The sequence below is a fragment of the Dysidea avara genome, chromosome 2 (genome assembly GCF_963678975.1).
Source record: "Dysidea avara chromosome 2, odDysAvar1.4, whole genome shotgun sequence".
NCBI lineage: Eukaryota > Metazoa > Porifera > Demospongiae > Dictyoceratida > Dysideidae > Dysidea > Dysidea avara.
The window spans coordinates 6,241,962-6,257,613 of NC_089273.1; the positions used below are offsets into that span (position 1 = coordinate 6,241,962).

The window sequence follows — 15,652 nt, forward strand, 5'->3', positions numbered from 1 at the left end:
CATGCGTGTGATCAGCATAAATAATTAGTGAGTACATTAATCTATACCACATCAGCAAAACTGTGATAAAGATGTAAAAGAAAAGTGGTAGCCAAAAATGGCTGTAAAAGTTAATTCCAATCACTGCTAATAATTATTAATGATCATTTGGTATAGAAATTACTCATTTTTGTAACTGACAGCCCTAAAGCCAACCCATTGCTGGCTTTGGGGCTTTTTTACTTGTCCTTTTGTTTCATATACGTATATATAAGAAGAAGAGAAATGTGTTTTAGTTGTTATGGTCTATTTGAAATATTTAGCTGTAAATTATATAAGTTTGCACATGAGTAATATTATCACATACAGTAGCTAAACATTCAAAAAGGGAGAATTGTTAACCGGGCTACATTTCGTATGTAGTCCAGCTAGCCGGGCTACAACTCGGCAGTGATTATAAAGATGTTTAGGCCAAAATAAATTGTGGGGATCAATTAATACTCATGTGATCAGGATGTACAACTTTGATTTCACCATGAAAACCAATCAGATGGAGAGCATTTTATTATCCTCACCATCCTACCAGTTGAAAAAGGTGAGAACTAGTGCTATATCTATTTCACTGATCGTGTCCGCACATTTTCGAATACGGACACACCCCCGTCACAAAGCTACCACCCTGCATGGAGTAACCACTCTAAAAGCAAGCTTACTCTCTAGGCCTTTAGTGAACTCCGTAATTTTTCCATAAACAGTTCATTAAAACATTAAACTTAATTAACCAAAATATCTCTAGGATATGTCCATTCATCGTAACCGAACATAACCAGAATGTACTACATGATAAGTGTCACATATTAGCTGCAACACGGGGCATTCGGGCTTTGCCTGATGTGTATTCCCTCAGCAGTCTGGCATACGTATTAGGCAAAGCCCTTGTGCCCGTGTCACAGCTATTATATGCGACATCTTTATAGGATGACTTGTACTAGAGCTGAATTTGCTACAGTTGTATGTAGCTGAACTCTTCACAAACTTGTTACAAAACATTCTAAAACACTTGCTTATTATGTTCGATACATTGCTAAAATAGTCATAACTGCACTATTAGAGTATCTCAGTTGCCACTAATTGCATGTGATTGGTTATTTTTTAAGTATAACTCAATGGTGTTTATAATCTAAACCACTGAAAAGTATTTATACAGTGATCAATTCCTCTATCTTTCGATTATAGACTCGTTCCCTTGAGCTGTTTGCCTTGTACACATGGCAAGTATTTAGTGTTTCGTTTACAGAAACTTGGTCACAATTGTTGTACAATGGTAATGTTCACTATGAACCTTCATGGCAAAAGCATTAGGTCACTTAATATAGCAAATCAGAGTGTACTGTATTTTGAGCTGGCTGGCCATCAAAACCATGAGCTCATATGACATTGCTGGGCAATGTGTGAGTAAAGTCATTGAAAGCCTACGCTAGCTAAAAGGGGCGTATAATACAGTATATTACAATAAATACATAAAAACATAGTTAACATACCAGCTGTTTGGGTTGGCATTGGAGCTGCTGAACTCGAGCTTACTATAGCTGTATGAAATAAATTATATAATAAAACGTACACTACACATACTGTACATTAATTTTACATATTGTAGGTGATTTTTCCCTGGGCTAGATGTTATGCCCTTGCCACCACCCTGAGCACAGATAGCATAAGTGCTGGACAAAAGCTGATAACTTAAAATTCTTAAGGCCCAAAGCCAGGACCATCTTCAGAAAAGCATCAGCTGAGCGATAGGAAATGGACTGGCTTCCACGGATGCACATTGTTGCAGATCTTAACAATGAAAAAGATAGTGTGTGTCAGAGCCATGCCAATGTGTTACTATAAGTTAGTGTGTTCCTGAGGGACAAAAGATCAGCAAGTCTGCAATAAAAAACTGTTACCTCTCTATCCCACAGTAGTTGCAAAAACTAGTGGGGTAAAGGGTGCCTGTTTAACCTCACCCGATCACCATATATACGCTTTTAGCCTGTTCATGCCACGTGTAGATGGAAGGAATAATGGAATTACAATAACAAGATAGGATAACTACATTCTGTCATGCAAAAAAGTACTGAAAATAGTATGGACATAACATATTGGAATAAAGGAGACACAAATTTCAAAGCTTGCAAAGGTAAGCAAATTTTTTTATGCAGGGCCGTAGTCGGCAATATAAAACCAGTCCGGCAAACCTTACTAGAGGTGGAAGTAAATCCATGTCGGATAGGTTGAATGGGGGACTCATGAATTTTTGGAAGGGAAAGTTGATCATTCTTCGCCATAATGATATTGTAATAACCGGTTCAAAGCTAACTGGATGCGCTTCAACAACACGAGGTAACACTTCTCATTCACACTCCACACATGCGCATACAACAACAGTGCATCATATAGAATACAAGACAAATCATTATTAATAATAGTCCAGTGTTACAATATAGAGAAAAAGTAGCAGTTTTTTCCATAGCATTTGAAGTGATACAAATTGATAAAATGACAGGATACTTTATAAACAAAGTAAGCGAAAATATTAGGATACAAATATGAGTCCCACAATCAATTATTTGAGACCAGCCTAATAATTATTATAATTCCTGTATACTCATAACTGTAGGGTGCTTTGTTGGCATCATGAATTCGATTTGTAATTATACAAAAGGTAAGCACTTATAAAGTATTAGCAAGCCCAAAACCAGTCCGGCCATAGCCGGTCCGGCCGGACCACCCACTACGGCCCTGTTATGTGTCCCCACATCCCCATAACTTTATTACACAAAAAGGTATAAAATACAATGAGGATGTGTGACCTTGATGAAACAGCACTATCTCGTTTGCAGCCATGGTGTGTTTTAGACCATCAGGTATTTACAAGTGAATGGTAGCTGCAGTTTATTTCAAGCTGCTTGAGAATGCAACTGATCGAACAATTTGGATGTGTGGTTTTGCACACATGAGCTATTTCTTTATAACCAAGCTCCTTGTACACTGTAATAACGTAAACAGCTTACTCATCACCTTAGACTGTTGGACAATGCCAGGAGTATACTGATTTAGTTATTTAGCACGTTTAAACATTGTGAGCAGCATTCACATGATCACGTTCACAACTCATGTGTGCGAATTGGTTTATTTGCATTTCACAAGCAACCTTAAATCAAATGTATAGTTAGCATAAGTGACCAATTATCGACTGCTTTGTATTATCAACCTAACATTTTCCCCTAAAAACAATGAATTCCTCCATACATTTGTACTTGTTTATTGTTCTGTCTATGGTTTAATCCTCCTTTACAGGTTTTTAACCATCAGAGAGGGGTTTAACAACATACTTGACCGAGTGCTTCCCGTTTCAGGTTTGTTTGCAAATGCGAAGGTGATTTTGCTATGGTTGAGTGGAGAAGAAGGCAATAAGTCACCCAAAAAGGCCAAGACTATTACCATACAGTGGAAATGTATTGTCCCAGGTTCTATAAATTCTTACAGTTGTGATGAAACCTGAAACACGTTTGGATGATAAGATGGATCCGTTGATACATCATGCAATTGAATCTGCCCTTGTTCAGTAGTGTAATGGAGTAGCAAAAGCAGCCACGTTGTTTTAAAGAAGGTTTCAAGCAAAGACTAGTCTATAGATAAAGACCTGTAGTTTTTAATGTTGTATTGTTGACAAAGGTGATATTTTATGTGTTATTAAACTGGTTTCGCCCATAACTCACATTCCAATCACATGATTAATCTGTAACTTGGTGAGTTTGTACATTATTACATGCTGAATTGTATAATATATAGTAGGATGTGGTAGAGTTTTCAGGTGTAATGTTGTTTAGCAACTGGCTAATAATTCATCTATGGAAAAATGTACATGCGGTCGATAATTCAGCCTTTACATGGTCTCAGTCTACTACGCAGAGCATTAAACGAATTGGTGTATGGAAGAACTGCTCTTTCAATAGCTGAATGGCAACCAGAGAAGATGGTGAAAGTTGGAAGCTTGTAGGACGTTCCTTCACAAAGTTAGAAGTTAAGGTATGAGGTATGGTCGATAAACGGTCACTTACGCTAAATGCAGGGAAGAATGAAAGGCTTGTGTCCACAGTATTAAATTTTAATTAAATACTGCTTTACTTTTGAAAACTTATTTAACTCTTCAATCTATGAAAAGTGTGCCTCAGTCAGGCTCATAAAATAGCTACGTAATTAAGTTGACATGACTTTATACTGATATGGTACTTAAGTAGTCTAGTGCCCAGACCACTTTCTTTTTGTGTGGGGCGGAGACTGCTTTTTTCTGGATCTCCAATAGAATTATTATGCAGCCAGATCTACAAATTTGGGATCATTGATTACTGGTAATGAATAGCAAAGGTCTGCTAATGAAGCAACAATGGAAAAATGGCACACATTTCCTTGGCAAAAAAATTTTAACAGGCCTTTGCTATTCACCACTAGAAAACAATTCCCAAAAGTTGTAAACTGAAGTGCTTAAAGTGAGTCAACCTGGCACACTTCAATGGCTAAACATACGTCAATGATTACACCCGGGTGATTATTTTTACTAAGAAACATATCTAACTAGCTACAAGACTTTATGACTATGCATATAGCAGAAAACACCTTGTTTTAACTGTAGCTACTACACTACTTACACTTACACGATCCAGTTTGAAACTGACATGTAAGCAAAATGTATAGCTTTAACAATAAAACATGTAACTAGCTATAGGTAGCTGAGCCTGCAGGAGCGAACAACAATTTGTGAAAGTGCCAGGATTGAATATAACTTTTGGCATTAACAAACGCATTCAATGACGGAACACCTTTTAATAATGTGTCACTCCGTACCTCTATCACTACAGATTTTTTAATTTTTTTAGAAAGAAGAACCGACCCAAGTTGGCACTCCCATCCACCACACTCTACTCTACGCTAAGATGTCTATAAAATGGGTTTAGCCTATTCCTACACCTACAGAGCTACTGAAACAGAACCTACAGAACACAGAATAGAAAAAAATGGGGCTTAAACGGCCCCAAGACGCCCCTCCCCCAGTGCAAGGTCAACTGATGCTGGAACATGACCCTTAAGATAGGGACTGAATGCCGAAGCCGTTTGTATTAACTACAGTTTACTCTCGATTTAGCACTCCCAGTTTGGCAAGTGACATATTATGACGGTATGCAGCTGCTTGTGCAAGTCTTTATAGTGGTAGAAACTCATATCTTTAGACCAGACTCACTTTGTGCTCGAACGCTGATAATTGCTGCAACAGCAAACACGCTGATAAACCAAAGAAACTTCATTCTTTCCATTCCGTCAATCCTTACAAGAGCTGTGCTTGAATAGTTGGTTGCTATTGTTTACTCGCGAAAAACAAACTGGTTGCTACCGCAACTGGTTATTTTGGAGCCAAAATGGGTGAGGCTAAATAAACAACGGATAGTGGCCACTCAAATCACGCCCTAAGTTTGTTGATATTTATTCGTGATTGCCAGGCAACCTGCAACTGGGTGGTCTATTAAAAGAGGCGGGACACTGGCAACTGTATCAAAGTGGATTATTATGATAACACTTGGTGGCGAAGAAATAGTCAACAGTATTACTGCATAAGTATAAGAAAGCGGTTTGCAGAAGCTGAGACAGATGAGCGGATATACCTACTTTCCCAAACGGAACAATTCCGGAAATTGTCACACTACTACTGTATATTACGGAACTGGACAAAACGTGTTAAATAAATAATACATGCGCTGTCTATGAGGTGTTTGGATGCTGATTGCTAAGTTTTGTGTACGTAAATAGTCACGGTACGTAGGTTGTGTGTTTTAGCAACTGTTAATAGGCATTCCAGCCCGATTTTTAAATTTTGGAAAAATGGGCTTTTTATATGCTCAACAGATAGAGTATTGATTGCCGATCTCAGAAATATATAGTTTGTTGGGTTGGAATTAACTACTTTGGCATGCACAGTGCTTTAAACTGAAAAAAGGTACATTTTTTCTCCGGAGCTCCCCATACAGTTTAAAGGGAAAAAAGGCACAATTGAATCAGGAAGCCATCTAGCAATCTGGACTGTCTTGAAACTGCAGTTGCTTCTAGCTGCAAGTTTGTACATATGATGAGAGTAACTTCAGATGTTATCGGATCTCAGCGATCTTTGTATGCTGTGTAATGAGCAAATATGTTTCACCTACTGCACACTTCTCAATACAATGGTGCATACCCACAGGCAAGAGGCTATCTCAAGTAAGTAAAAACATCAAGTTAACAACTTATAAAGGTAAACAACTAAAGTGGAGGTGCCACAAAGATGCAACAATACCTAAGGTGGAGTTGTGGTTTCAATTACAGCATTGTTATGCTGACTTTGAAGTGGTTTGTATTTTTGAGGCTGATGACACAGCCATCAGAAAATTGCTCTGGAGCTGAAAATCGCTAACCCGAGCAAAGTAACTACGTACTTTAAAGTAAGCAACAGTGACTACCTTCCACCCGACACTACGTTTTTTAAAGTATTCTACATACATTACAAGGCTTGAAAAGATTACAAAACAGCACAAAACTTACTTATATGAAACGCGCACGACAAAACTAAGATTTTCATGATGATCAGCGTGTGGACAAACCCCATAGCGATTTTCATCCTCATTGGAACTCGGACTACGGAGCAATCCCAAGTTAAACGCAAGTTGTTGTTTTGTGCCAGGGTTCTATTGGGGAATATACGGAGAATTTTTTTTATAAAAAAATCTCGGATACTGGAATGCCTACTGTTAAGTGACTAAGTCTAATAGAGTGGGGAATTTAATTTTTGGTTATTTTAACGGGGAGGCAGCATCAGCCAAAGCTGTTTTTTTTGCAGCTACGCCCTACACACAACATACATACAGACACTCACACATATACAGTAATTAGCTACTTATTTACAAACTTGACACTGTCTCGGGGGGGGAGGGGGGTTCACTTTTAGGCTTTGCTTGATTATGCTGAGGATTACTCTATAATGAAATTTTGTCTTAGCACAATTATATGATCACTAATAATACAAATACTCATAAACCCACCTTATAAACATCTTTCCAAGACATTATCACTATGCAACAAGGACCCAGGTCAGCATTGGAGGTGTACAAGATCGAGATACTCTAATAGAGCAGTCACTTAACTACTCAAGTAGAACATTCAGCAGATACATAACAGTTGGTTCTGCTATGGAATTTATCCATACATACAATGAAGTGCATTAGTCTGTTTAAAAGGCCTGGTTCATCTACTTGTGTACATAATTTCCACTTAAAATACTCTCAGATTCAATCTCATATCATTCAAATTTCAAAATTTTCCAGTTTCAACATTATTATTCTAACATACATCTATTGTTGCGCAATTGTGAGAGGGTGCATCATGTGCATGGTTGTCTGAACCTACCCAAACTTTTCCATTAACAAATCCATACCTAATATCTCTACCAGAATGTGTCATTACAAACCCACTTGTTACTAGAGGACATAACAAGAGATTTACCAACATCTCAACATTAGTGGAAAGCTATTAGCACAGTTTCTTCCCAAGAATAATTCCTAAGTGGAACTCCCTCCCTAACGAAGTAATCAATGCACCAACACTGGAACAATTTGCACTACACTTACAGAATCATTATAATTAATAATTAAACATTGTATTACACTCATAAAATATGTATTTATGCTACAAATTACACAATATAATAACAATCAAAAGGCAGTATATAAAATATTTACAGGCAGAAATATGCATTTTATGCGGAAATGTCTCCAAGTTGCAGTATTTTAGCATCTATTTTTATTGTTGTTGAGTCATAGCTATAAGGGTGTAGGTAAAGCATTTAGCTAACTAGCTTATGTACGTACGTACGTAGCAAAGACAATAGCTACAAAAACCTCTTTTTTGCTGTATTTATTTCCACTGTGTCTATAAAGAAGCATTTAAATAGATTTACTGTAACTACATGCTAAACTAGCTTCACACCAAAGGATTCTTACATAATCGTTATGATGTTTGAGGCAGAGTTATAGTCTCATATGTATAGAGCAGTCTAAACTGGACATGGGAGGTGAAAAACTGATGAAGTCGACGTCATAAGTTGTTAGTCTTAACAAATTTATTTAATGTTTGTGAAACATCCTACAGCTTCTGGAGTTTGCACCCCAGACCTCTCAGAAATTCTATCTTTACAACACAACATTCATGCTGTGCCCTCCTGTATGATTTCAGGTCTGGGTCATCACTGCATTGTCTGATGGATCAAAAAGTTTGATTCAAATTCAGTTAATTACATACATTATTTGATCACTTGTAGATATAGCTGTATTACCAGGGTGCTTTTTGCTTCATCTAATTGGACCGAACACATCAGACTACTGACACCATTATAATCCACCCCAAAACACCTTCGCTGTAAAAAAGGTACATCCAAGAAACTGCAAGTACATGTAACCCAATGAAAAAACAGCTCAGTTGTAGAGAAAGACCTTAATAAACCAAAACAACTGGTAACTTAAAGAGCTGATATCTGAAGTGGCCAAGAACCAATCTTGCTATAATTAACAAAATCAGTTGTAATCCACACAAGGCTGTGAACAGGTTCACCCATTAAAGTAAAAGTAACTGGCAACTGAAATCTCATTCTGAAGTGGCGAATGTTCATTATACAACTAATTGCAATTAACAAAATTTTAACACTGGACACTTTTCATTCAGCTGTGTTCTATACTATATTCATACTAAATTAATTTCTTTTAAATATAATTGGCTGGTCACTGCATCTCAGATTTATCACTGCAGATTCATGCATCTACTATACGGCTTCCTATTTTGGGCTAGAAACCCTACTAACCTATTACATGCACTGTAGATTTGCTCTATTCCATCTTTCTGTATTATTTGTGCAGTCAAACTATAATGGTTTCACTTTGGTGTTCTTGCCACAAATTCAAATTTCAAAGGGGGTTTCCTGAACCCCTTAAATACGCCCCTGATTTGGCATTAGCTCCTTCAGTCTCCAGTCAAATTTAGTTTCATGGATGTATCTTTTGCACAGCCGAGCTTTTTTTACATGGGCATCATAAATCACTCTTACTTTTCTAAGCACATGGTGTACTGTTAATCAATAGCACCATCCTATGGAGATACACTCTATACAAAAAAAACTATTTAGACATTAAAGTAAAATGGTCTTTATAAAGAGGTAATCTTGTTAGGAGGTGGTCTTTATAAAGAGGTAATCTTGTTAGGAGGTGGTCTTCTAAAGAGGTGATCACTAGGTGAAATTATCTAATTACCATTCTATTCCATCATTCCAGTCCACCATTCTATTCTACTGAATCCAGATACATCTCAATATGAAGCCACCAAGTCACAGTTCATTCCTCTCGCAGTACAAGGACAGTACCAGAGTCATTTTATTTTTTATAAATAATGACTTACCATTGTAATAAATACCACATATACACATAAAAATAACAGTATTAACTTTATTTTGCTACCCTTACCGTTTGTGCTGTGACAGCAGAAAGTTACAAGATGTTTAACAATAACACAGTTACATATACATATTATAATCTAATACTTGTAGGATACTACCTATAATAACATTCTGTCAAGCAATAAACTGGCAGTCTAGCACTGACATAATCACATTTGTTGAGGGCTTTATTTTTCTCTATTTCACACCTTAAAGGTTTCACTCACCCAATGGCATGTTTGGTGCTGTGGAGATGTGGTGTATATATGTCTTCATTCATTTGATTTACTTAACTATCTACTGTATAATTTAATGTTATCAAATGCAGACTGTGCATGATGTCAATGTAATTCAATCTGAAGTCCCTTTCATTCAAAGTTGGTAATCCACTAAGGAGTGTGGAGCCTTGTGGAGTCAGTGATCTAATTGTAGGAGGTTCATGGAATTACTTTGACATTGACAGCAGATGTACAGTATGACATCTGCTTTGTTTTAACTTTTATTATACTGTACATACAGAATAACACTGTTTATCTATATCATGCTTCAACATACAGTATTCATGTACATAATTATTTTCTGACCGTACAAAGCATAGTTAGTATACATGTAACAGATCACGGTCATGTTATGGACTGTTGTTTTCAAACAAAATATCACCATTAGCAACAGCTTAAACACTGTAATAAAGTTCATAAGTATTTGATAGCAGGCTTAACACAACACGGTGCCTTAATTACTCAACTATCCCCCACATCAATGATTAATGGACTGTTACAAGTTTGTTTATGCTACTGTACTACGCTACTACAGTATATACAGGAAAAATTGGACCAGATTTTCAAAAAGGGGTCTTTCACACATATCCAATTCTATGAACCTGGAAGACCATATGTAACTCAATGATAAATTCACTACCAGATACAGTGCATGAAATTTCCATGAAAATAACCACGAATTATCCATGAAAATATCTATGGTTTATCCCATGAATTTTAACGTTTCGTGGGTACTGCACCCATGAAATCTCTGCAACGCCATGAAATTACCATGATAATCTGATCAATATACATATTTCATGGCCCATGAAACAACCCATGGTATAACATGAATCAACTTTCATGGTACATTTCAAAGGGGAGATTTAACATTTCATGGAAAATCATAGACATTTCATGGCATACTTCTCTGGTAGTATAAAGAAACATCATTATCAACTAAGCTGTGTTGGGTTGCACAACTGACCAAATTTCAGGTCAATAGCCTTTCCAGTCTGAAGTTATAAGTCATCAAAGCTGATAAATTATATGATGTGTGTGGAAGACCCCTTTTCACAAATCCAACCACAATGTCTATAAAAGTGGTACTATCACTTTTGTAAGTGACTATTAAAAGTTTGCAAGCAGGCAGATATCTTCATTATTGTGATAACTACCACTGTGCAATTAATTTTCAAGCACAGCGAGAAATATCTCACAGCACTGTGAGCAATTACTGCTTGGTACTTCAAAATATTATTACACAATAAAGAAATAGCTACTGGTGTTGAATGCCTATTACACAGTAGCACTGCTTAAAATACCAAGAAAGTTGATACCTATTAGCTGTATCAACAAAAGTGATATGGAAATATTAAAAGTGTAAAGTAAGCAGTTGTTATAATGTACTGCATGTACTTTCGTTTGTGAATATTTTTGTAACAGAATATTCAGTATGTTTATTTTGAAATCAATAACAGTTAATTGAAGTAGCTGTCACAGTTTACTATTACTACTAAATATTTAAGTACACTTTTGGTATGTTTACATTGATCAAATAAGCATTACATAAACATGTTGTTCAAGTGTCATGTAACTTAATCCATGACAAGCATAGTTTTAAGAGACCTTACAAGTGACACGTGATTGTCATTGTGTGTATATAAAGCTGCATTACTTTGAGTTACGTAGATTCATTGTTGTTTGAGGACACATGAATATCACTGTATGTGTGAGGTGAACAGTATTTGTGCTAAAGATTACTATGACCAGGTTAATATTTGCTGTTCTAGTAATATGGCTGATTCCTGTTGAGGCTCAGACTATGAAGAGAAAATCTCCAATTAAGAATTGCTGTGATCTGGGATTTAGACCATCTGCATTCAGTGAGGAAGTTGCTTACAATCCTGGCCAGTACAGAATGAAGAACTTCTGTTCTAATGGCTTGTCAACTATCACTAAAGTTTATTGTGACACTCAATGCCAAGGAGGAGGATGGTTAGTAATCCAGAGAAGAATTGATGGAAGTGTTAACTTTAACAGAGACTGGAATGAATATGAAGAGGGATTTGGTACACTACCAGTTGACGATAAAGATACCACAGGAGAGTTTTGGATGGGACTGTACTCCCTTCATTGCCTTACTGGTAATGATCGACGATGGGAGCTGCGCATTGATTACACACTGACCAATGGAACAAGAGGTTATTTATCATATAGTCTCTTCAAGGTGGGATCGGCTGATGAACAATATCCATTAACCATATCAGGATTTGAAGGGAGCTCTACTGATCCTTTTGCTGGTGATTATTCCCTAACCACGATGCCATTTACCACAAAAGACAGAGACAATGACAAAGCAAGAAGGAATTGTGCAGCTGTTAGTCAACATGGTCGTAATGCTGGCGGTTGGTGGTACAAGAGTTGTTCCTATATACAGCTCAACCATCAGTACAACAATATGTACAGCATTTTCCTTAATGGACACTGGAATGCTCTACCTCATGTTGAAATGAAAATAAGACCCCTCAATTGTGTCATCTGATCTTGTAATTTAAATTGATATTGATTTGTATCTGTGTTAACATACAGTAGCAGTGGAGTTTCAATTTGTGCTTTCGTAATGTTGAACATAATTTTAAGTATACATGTGTGTTTATACATTATGTACTGTAATTGTGCATGCATTAATTATCGTCTTGTCATTATAGTATAATGTATAATGCTCACATAACACTTATGAATTACTAATAATAAGATCATAGTCTGGTATATTAACTTATAAATGTGATGTTCTGAACTATATGAACAGAAATTGTAACTAATTATAAGCGGTTTATATAATAAGCCTGTGAAAATATGGGCACATAAAATTTTCTAAGCTACTTTTCAAAATTTCATGACTAGAAACTTTTTAAATGGTGTTAGCTATGCTATAAATGTGCAATTTTTAAACATTAATTATAGCTGATTCACGTTCACATGAGCCCCACCAAAAACAATATATCAAAGAGGTGATTCAGAACATGTGTTGACTCCAAAGGGTTTTGTACTAAACCAAGCATGCTTTTATGTTGTAAACATGTTTGTAAGCCTTTTAAAGCTTCATAGCTCACTTGTTCTTGCTTGTATTAAATCACTTTTTTGATAAGCTGTTGTGGCATTAAAGAGCTTCGGAAATGTTTGGTCAGCTGGCCCATGTAACAAGAGTTGTTAACAACAAAACAATTAGGGCTCAGGGGAACATGAATCAACTATAATTGGCTTTTAATAAAAGCTACAGAATGTCAATATTCAATTCAGAACAGAGATATAATACTGCTGTATGCACCATGCAAAACATTTGAAATACATAGGTGTATAACTGATTTATTATTCTGATATACACCAAGGATACACATGTGTGGCACATCTGTTATACACCATGGTTGTACCTGTGTATAGATACCATTTACACTACTATGTATAATATATGAGTATAATTGACTTATACACTACTGGTTAACTACGTGTATAACCTCTGTTTACAGAAGTATAATATGTGCATATGTAAGAAATACATATTTGATATACTCACCAATGTATAATTGTGGTGTAACTCAATGTAGTATATCTGATGTGAATATCTTTACTATTATAAGATTATAGTATGTTCACGTTGAGCTGAATCCTCAAAAACATTTAATAACTCATGGATGCAATTACACACGATCTTGAAATTTGGCTCATTTGTAGTACTGCTTGACCCGCTAAAAATAGTTCAAAATCTTTTTGTTCAAATGTTTGGCATAGTATTTACAGACAATCAAAATTTTCACAAAACATTTCCTATGGAGAAGCCATATAAGTACAGTGTCCATTACAGCCCTTTCCCGAACTTGTAATGGAGCCAAACCGTACGTGTCTGTTGTTGACACCTTTGCTGTTACCAATAATCATCTGGTAGACTAAAATGTTAACTCTGTTGAGAAAAAATCCAATTTTAATTTTTAGCTGTTTTTCAGGATTCAGCTCAACGTGAACATACTATAGAGGTTTCCTATTAAAAAATTTAAAATTGTACAACATTGAGTAAACAACATGAAATGTGTCCAGTAGTGTTCACTTTGATAAAAGTAGCAGGTACATCATTCTTCTTCTTCTATATAGGTTTCATCATCAAACGACGTCTACAGACAAAAGAGATCACTTAACAATGATTCAAATGCTCTTTTGTGGCCTTACCACTGAAATGAAGCTGATAAATTCACCAGATGTACATGTGTGGACATAATTCTTCTTCCTAGTTCACATCTCCTAAACTCCACACACTGTTCTACAATAGAAAAGGAGTATTCTCCAATAGACAACTATGAAAAGCTATTATACCTGTTCACTGCATAAACACAGTTAACTCAATCATGATCATGTGCCTGGCATCTACGCAACGAAGTATCAGTAGCATGTGATTCTACAATTCAGCCCTACAAAATGAATATTTTAAAATAGTTAGTCAGTAATACGACAACAGACATACCTGTAACTATTGAACTGCTGTGTAATCATAATAAGCAGCAGCAGTTCCATTGCCACTATCATTGAAAAGAAAAATTAAAGCTGACAAGAAAGAAGCACTACTGCTTACCAAGCTATTATTGTCAGTGCATGATGCAGCAAACCATGCCGCCAAAACAACTTCCATACAGTTCCTGCATTGAATCATCAGCCCGTAAAACTGTATAGACAACAAGTAAACTAACAAACCTTTTAAATGTGTTGTATTTGCTTTTGTACCTAAATACAAAACTACATAAACAGAAACTTTAATGAACCACACGCACAATTCATGTACGCTTACCGTGATACTAGTGGCGCACCTAGTCTTGAGAGCGATACAACTACGCGCGTCTAGCTAACACCTAAAAGATTAATATTTAGTACACCACGGCAATAAGAAGTGAACATTAATAGCTCAGTACACTTAGTCTCGCGTGGCCAGACCGCTTTTTCTTCGTCACGGCGCTTATCGATTAGAGATTATAAGCGCCTACTCCGAAATAGGGTCTGGTCCAGAATCAATACGTAAACTCGTTTTCACACCCCAAGCAAGGGCTCGGGGTGTTTAATCAACTTTCGCCATAAAACGTATACTCCCTTTTAAATTTCAAGCCACGTACTCACTGGAAATGCCATGAACGATAGCCGGTGGAGTTGATGAGAGACACTGAGGCTAGTTTTCTACGGTTAAAAGGGTCACGGATCGATTCGTTGTGAAAACGAAAAGACTAAAGGCGAACTGAGCAAGGAATCAGCCCGTGTTCTTTTTAGCCTTAGAAAACCACCCTCAGTGTTTCTCATCGACTCTACCGACTATCGTTCATGACATTTCCAGTGCGTACGTGGCTTGAAAATTAAAAGGAAGTATACGTTTTATGACAAAAATTGATTAAACACCCCGAGCTCTTGCTTGGGGTGTGAAAACGAGTTTACGTATTGATTCTGGACCAGACCCTATATAATAGTTAGACGTCAAGAACCAGGGTTCTACGGGATTTAGAAAACTCGAAGGCCCTACTAAGGGCCTGAGGGTTTTCTAAATCCCGTAGAACCCAGTGGTTCTTCACGTCTAACTTATTTAGACTACAACTCGTTATTGTACCTTGAGTTGACAGCTGCTTGTAAATGGGAAATGTATGGCTAATTACTAGAAACAAGCCCTCTACACCTTCCTACATGGCGGGACCTTAACGTGGCTGTTGCTACCCGTTTAAACGCCCATGCGTTGCCAATGTTACAGGCGCGTGCTATGTATCGAAGTACTGGACTCAACGACTGGACTACAACTCATTGTTGCTGTTGTTGTGCCCCGACAGCTGCTTATAAGCAAGTA

At 36.7% G+C, this 15,652-nt stretch overlaps 2 protein-coding genes and 1 long non-coding RNA gene across 6 annotated transcripts in view; 1 reads left to right on the forward strand and 2 right to left on the reverse strand.

The window, feature by feature from the left end:
- The window catches only part of LOC136246501 (uncharacterized), a 28,407-nt gene extending 22,993 nt beyond the window's left edge, over positions 1–5,414 (reverse strand). The window contains exons 1-2 of the mRNA XM_066037982.1: positions 5,264–5,414; positions 1,521–1,568 (exon numbers count right to left, since the gene is read on the reverse strand). Of these exons, the coding sequence (XP_065894054.1) occupies positions 1,521–1,568; positions 5,264–5,336 (121 nt within the window). The 5' untranslated portion in view covers positions 5,337–5,414. The remainder of the gene's footprint in view (positions 1–1,520; positions 1,569–5,263) is intronic.
- A 6,041-nt stretch (positions 5,415–11,455) lies between these two features.
- Positions 11,456–12,572, forward strand: LOC136242783 (fibrinogen-like protein A). Its single transcript, XM_066034264.1, has one exon. It carries the CDS (start codon positions 11,549–11,551, stop codon positions 12,326–12,328), a length of 780 nt encoding a protein of 259 aa, XP_065890336.1. The 5' UTR covers positions 11,456–11,548; the 3' UTR covers positions 12,329–12,572.
- A 1,253-nt stretch (positions 12,573–13,825) lies between these two features.
- LOC136246503 (uncharacterized) overlaps positions 13,826–15,652 on the reverse strand; it is a 2,922-nt gene continuing 1,095 nt past the window's right edge. The window contains exons 1-6 of one of the 4 annotated variants that reach the window (XR_010696519.1): positions 14,621–14,880; positions 14,527–14,556; positions 14,408–14,471; positions 14,300–14,354; positions 14,152–14,246; positions 13,826–14,098 (exon numbers count right to left, since the gene is read on the reverse strand). This is a non-coding gene — a long non-coding RNA (uncharacterized lncRNA). Of the gene's footprint in view, positions 14,099–14,151; positions 14,247–14,299; positions 14,355–14,407; positions 14,472–14,526; positions 14,881–15,652 lie in introns of those variants that run through there. The other 3 variants (XR_010696517.1, XR_010696518.1, XR_010696516.1) reach the window with 3 other exon arrangements.

Bases quoted from the DNA above. Each gene is read 5' to 3' on its own strand.
- LOC136242783 (XM_066034264.1), top strand. From the start codon at position 11,549: ATGACCAGGTTAATATTTGCTGTTCTAGTAATATGGCTGATTCCTGTT.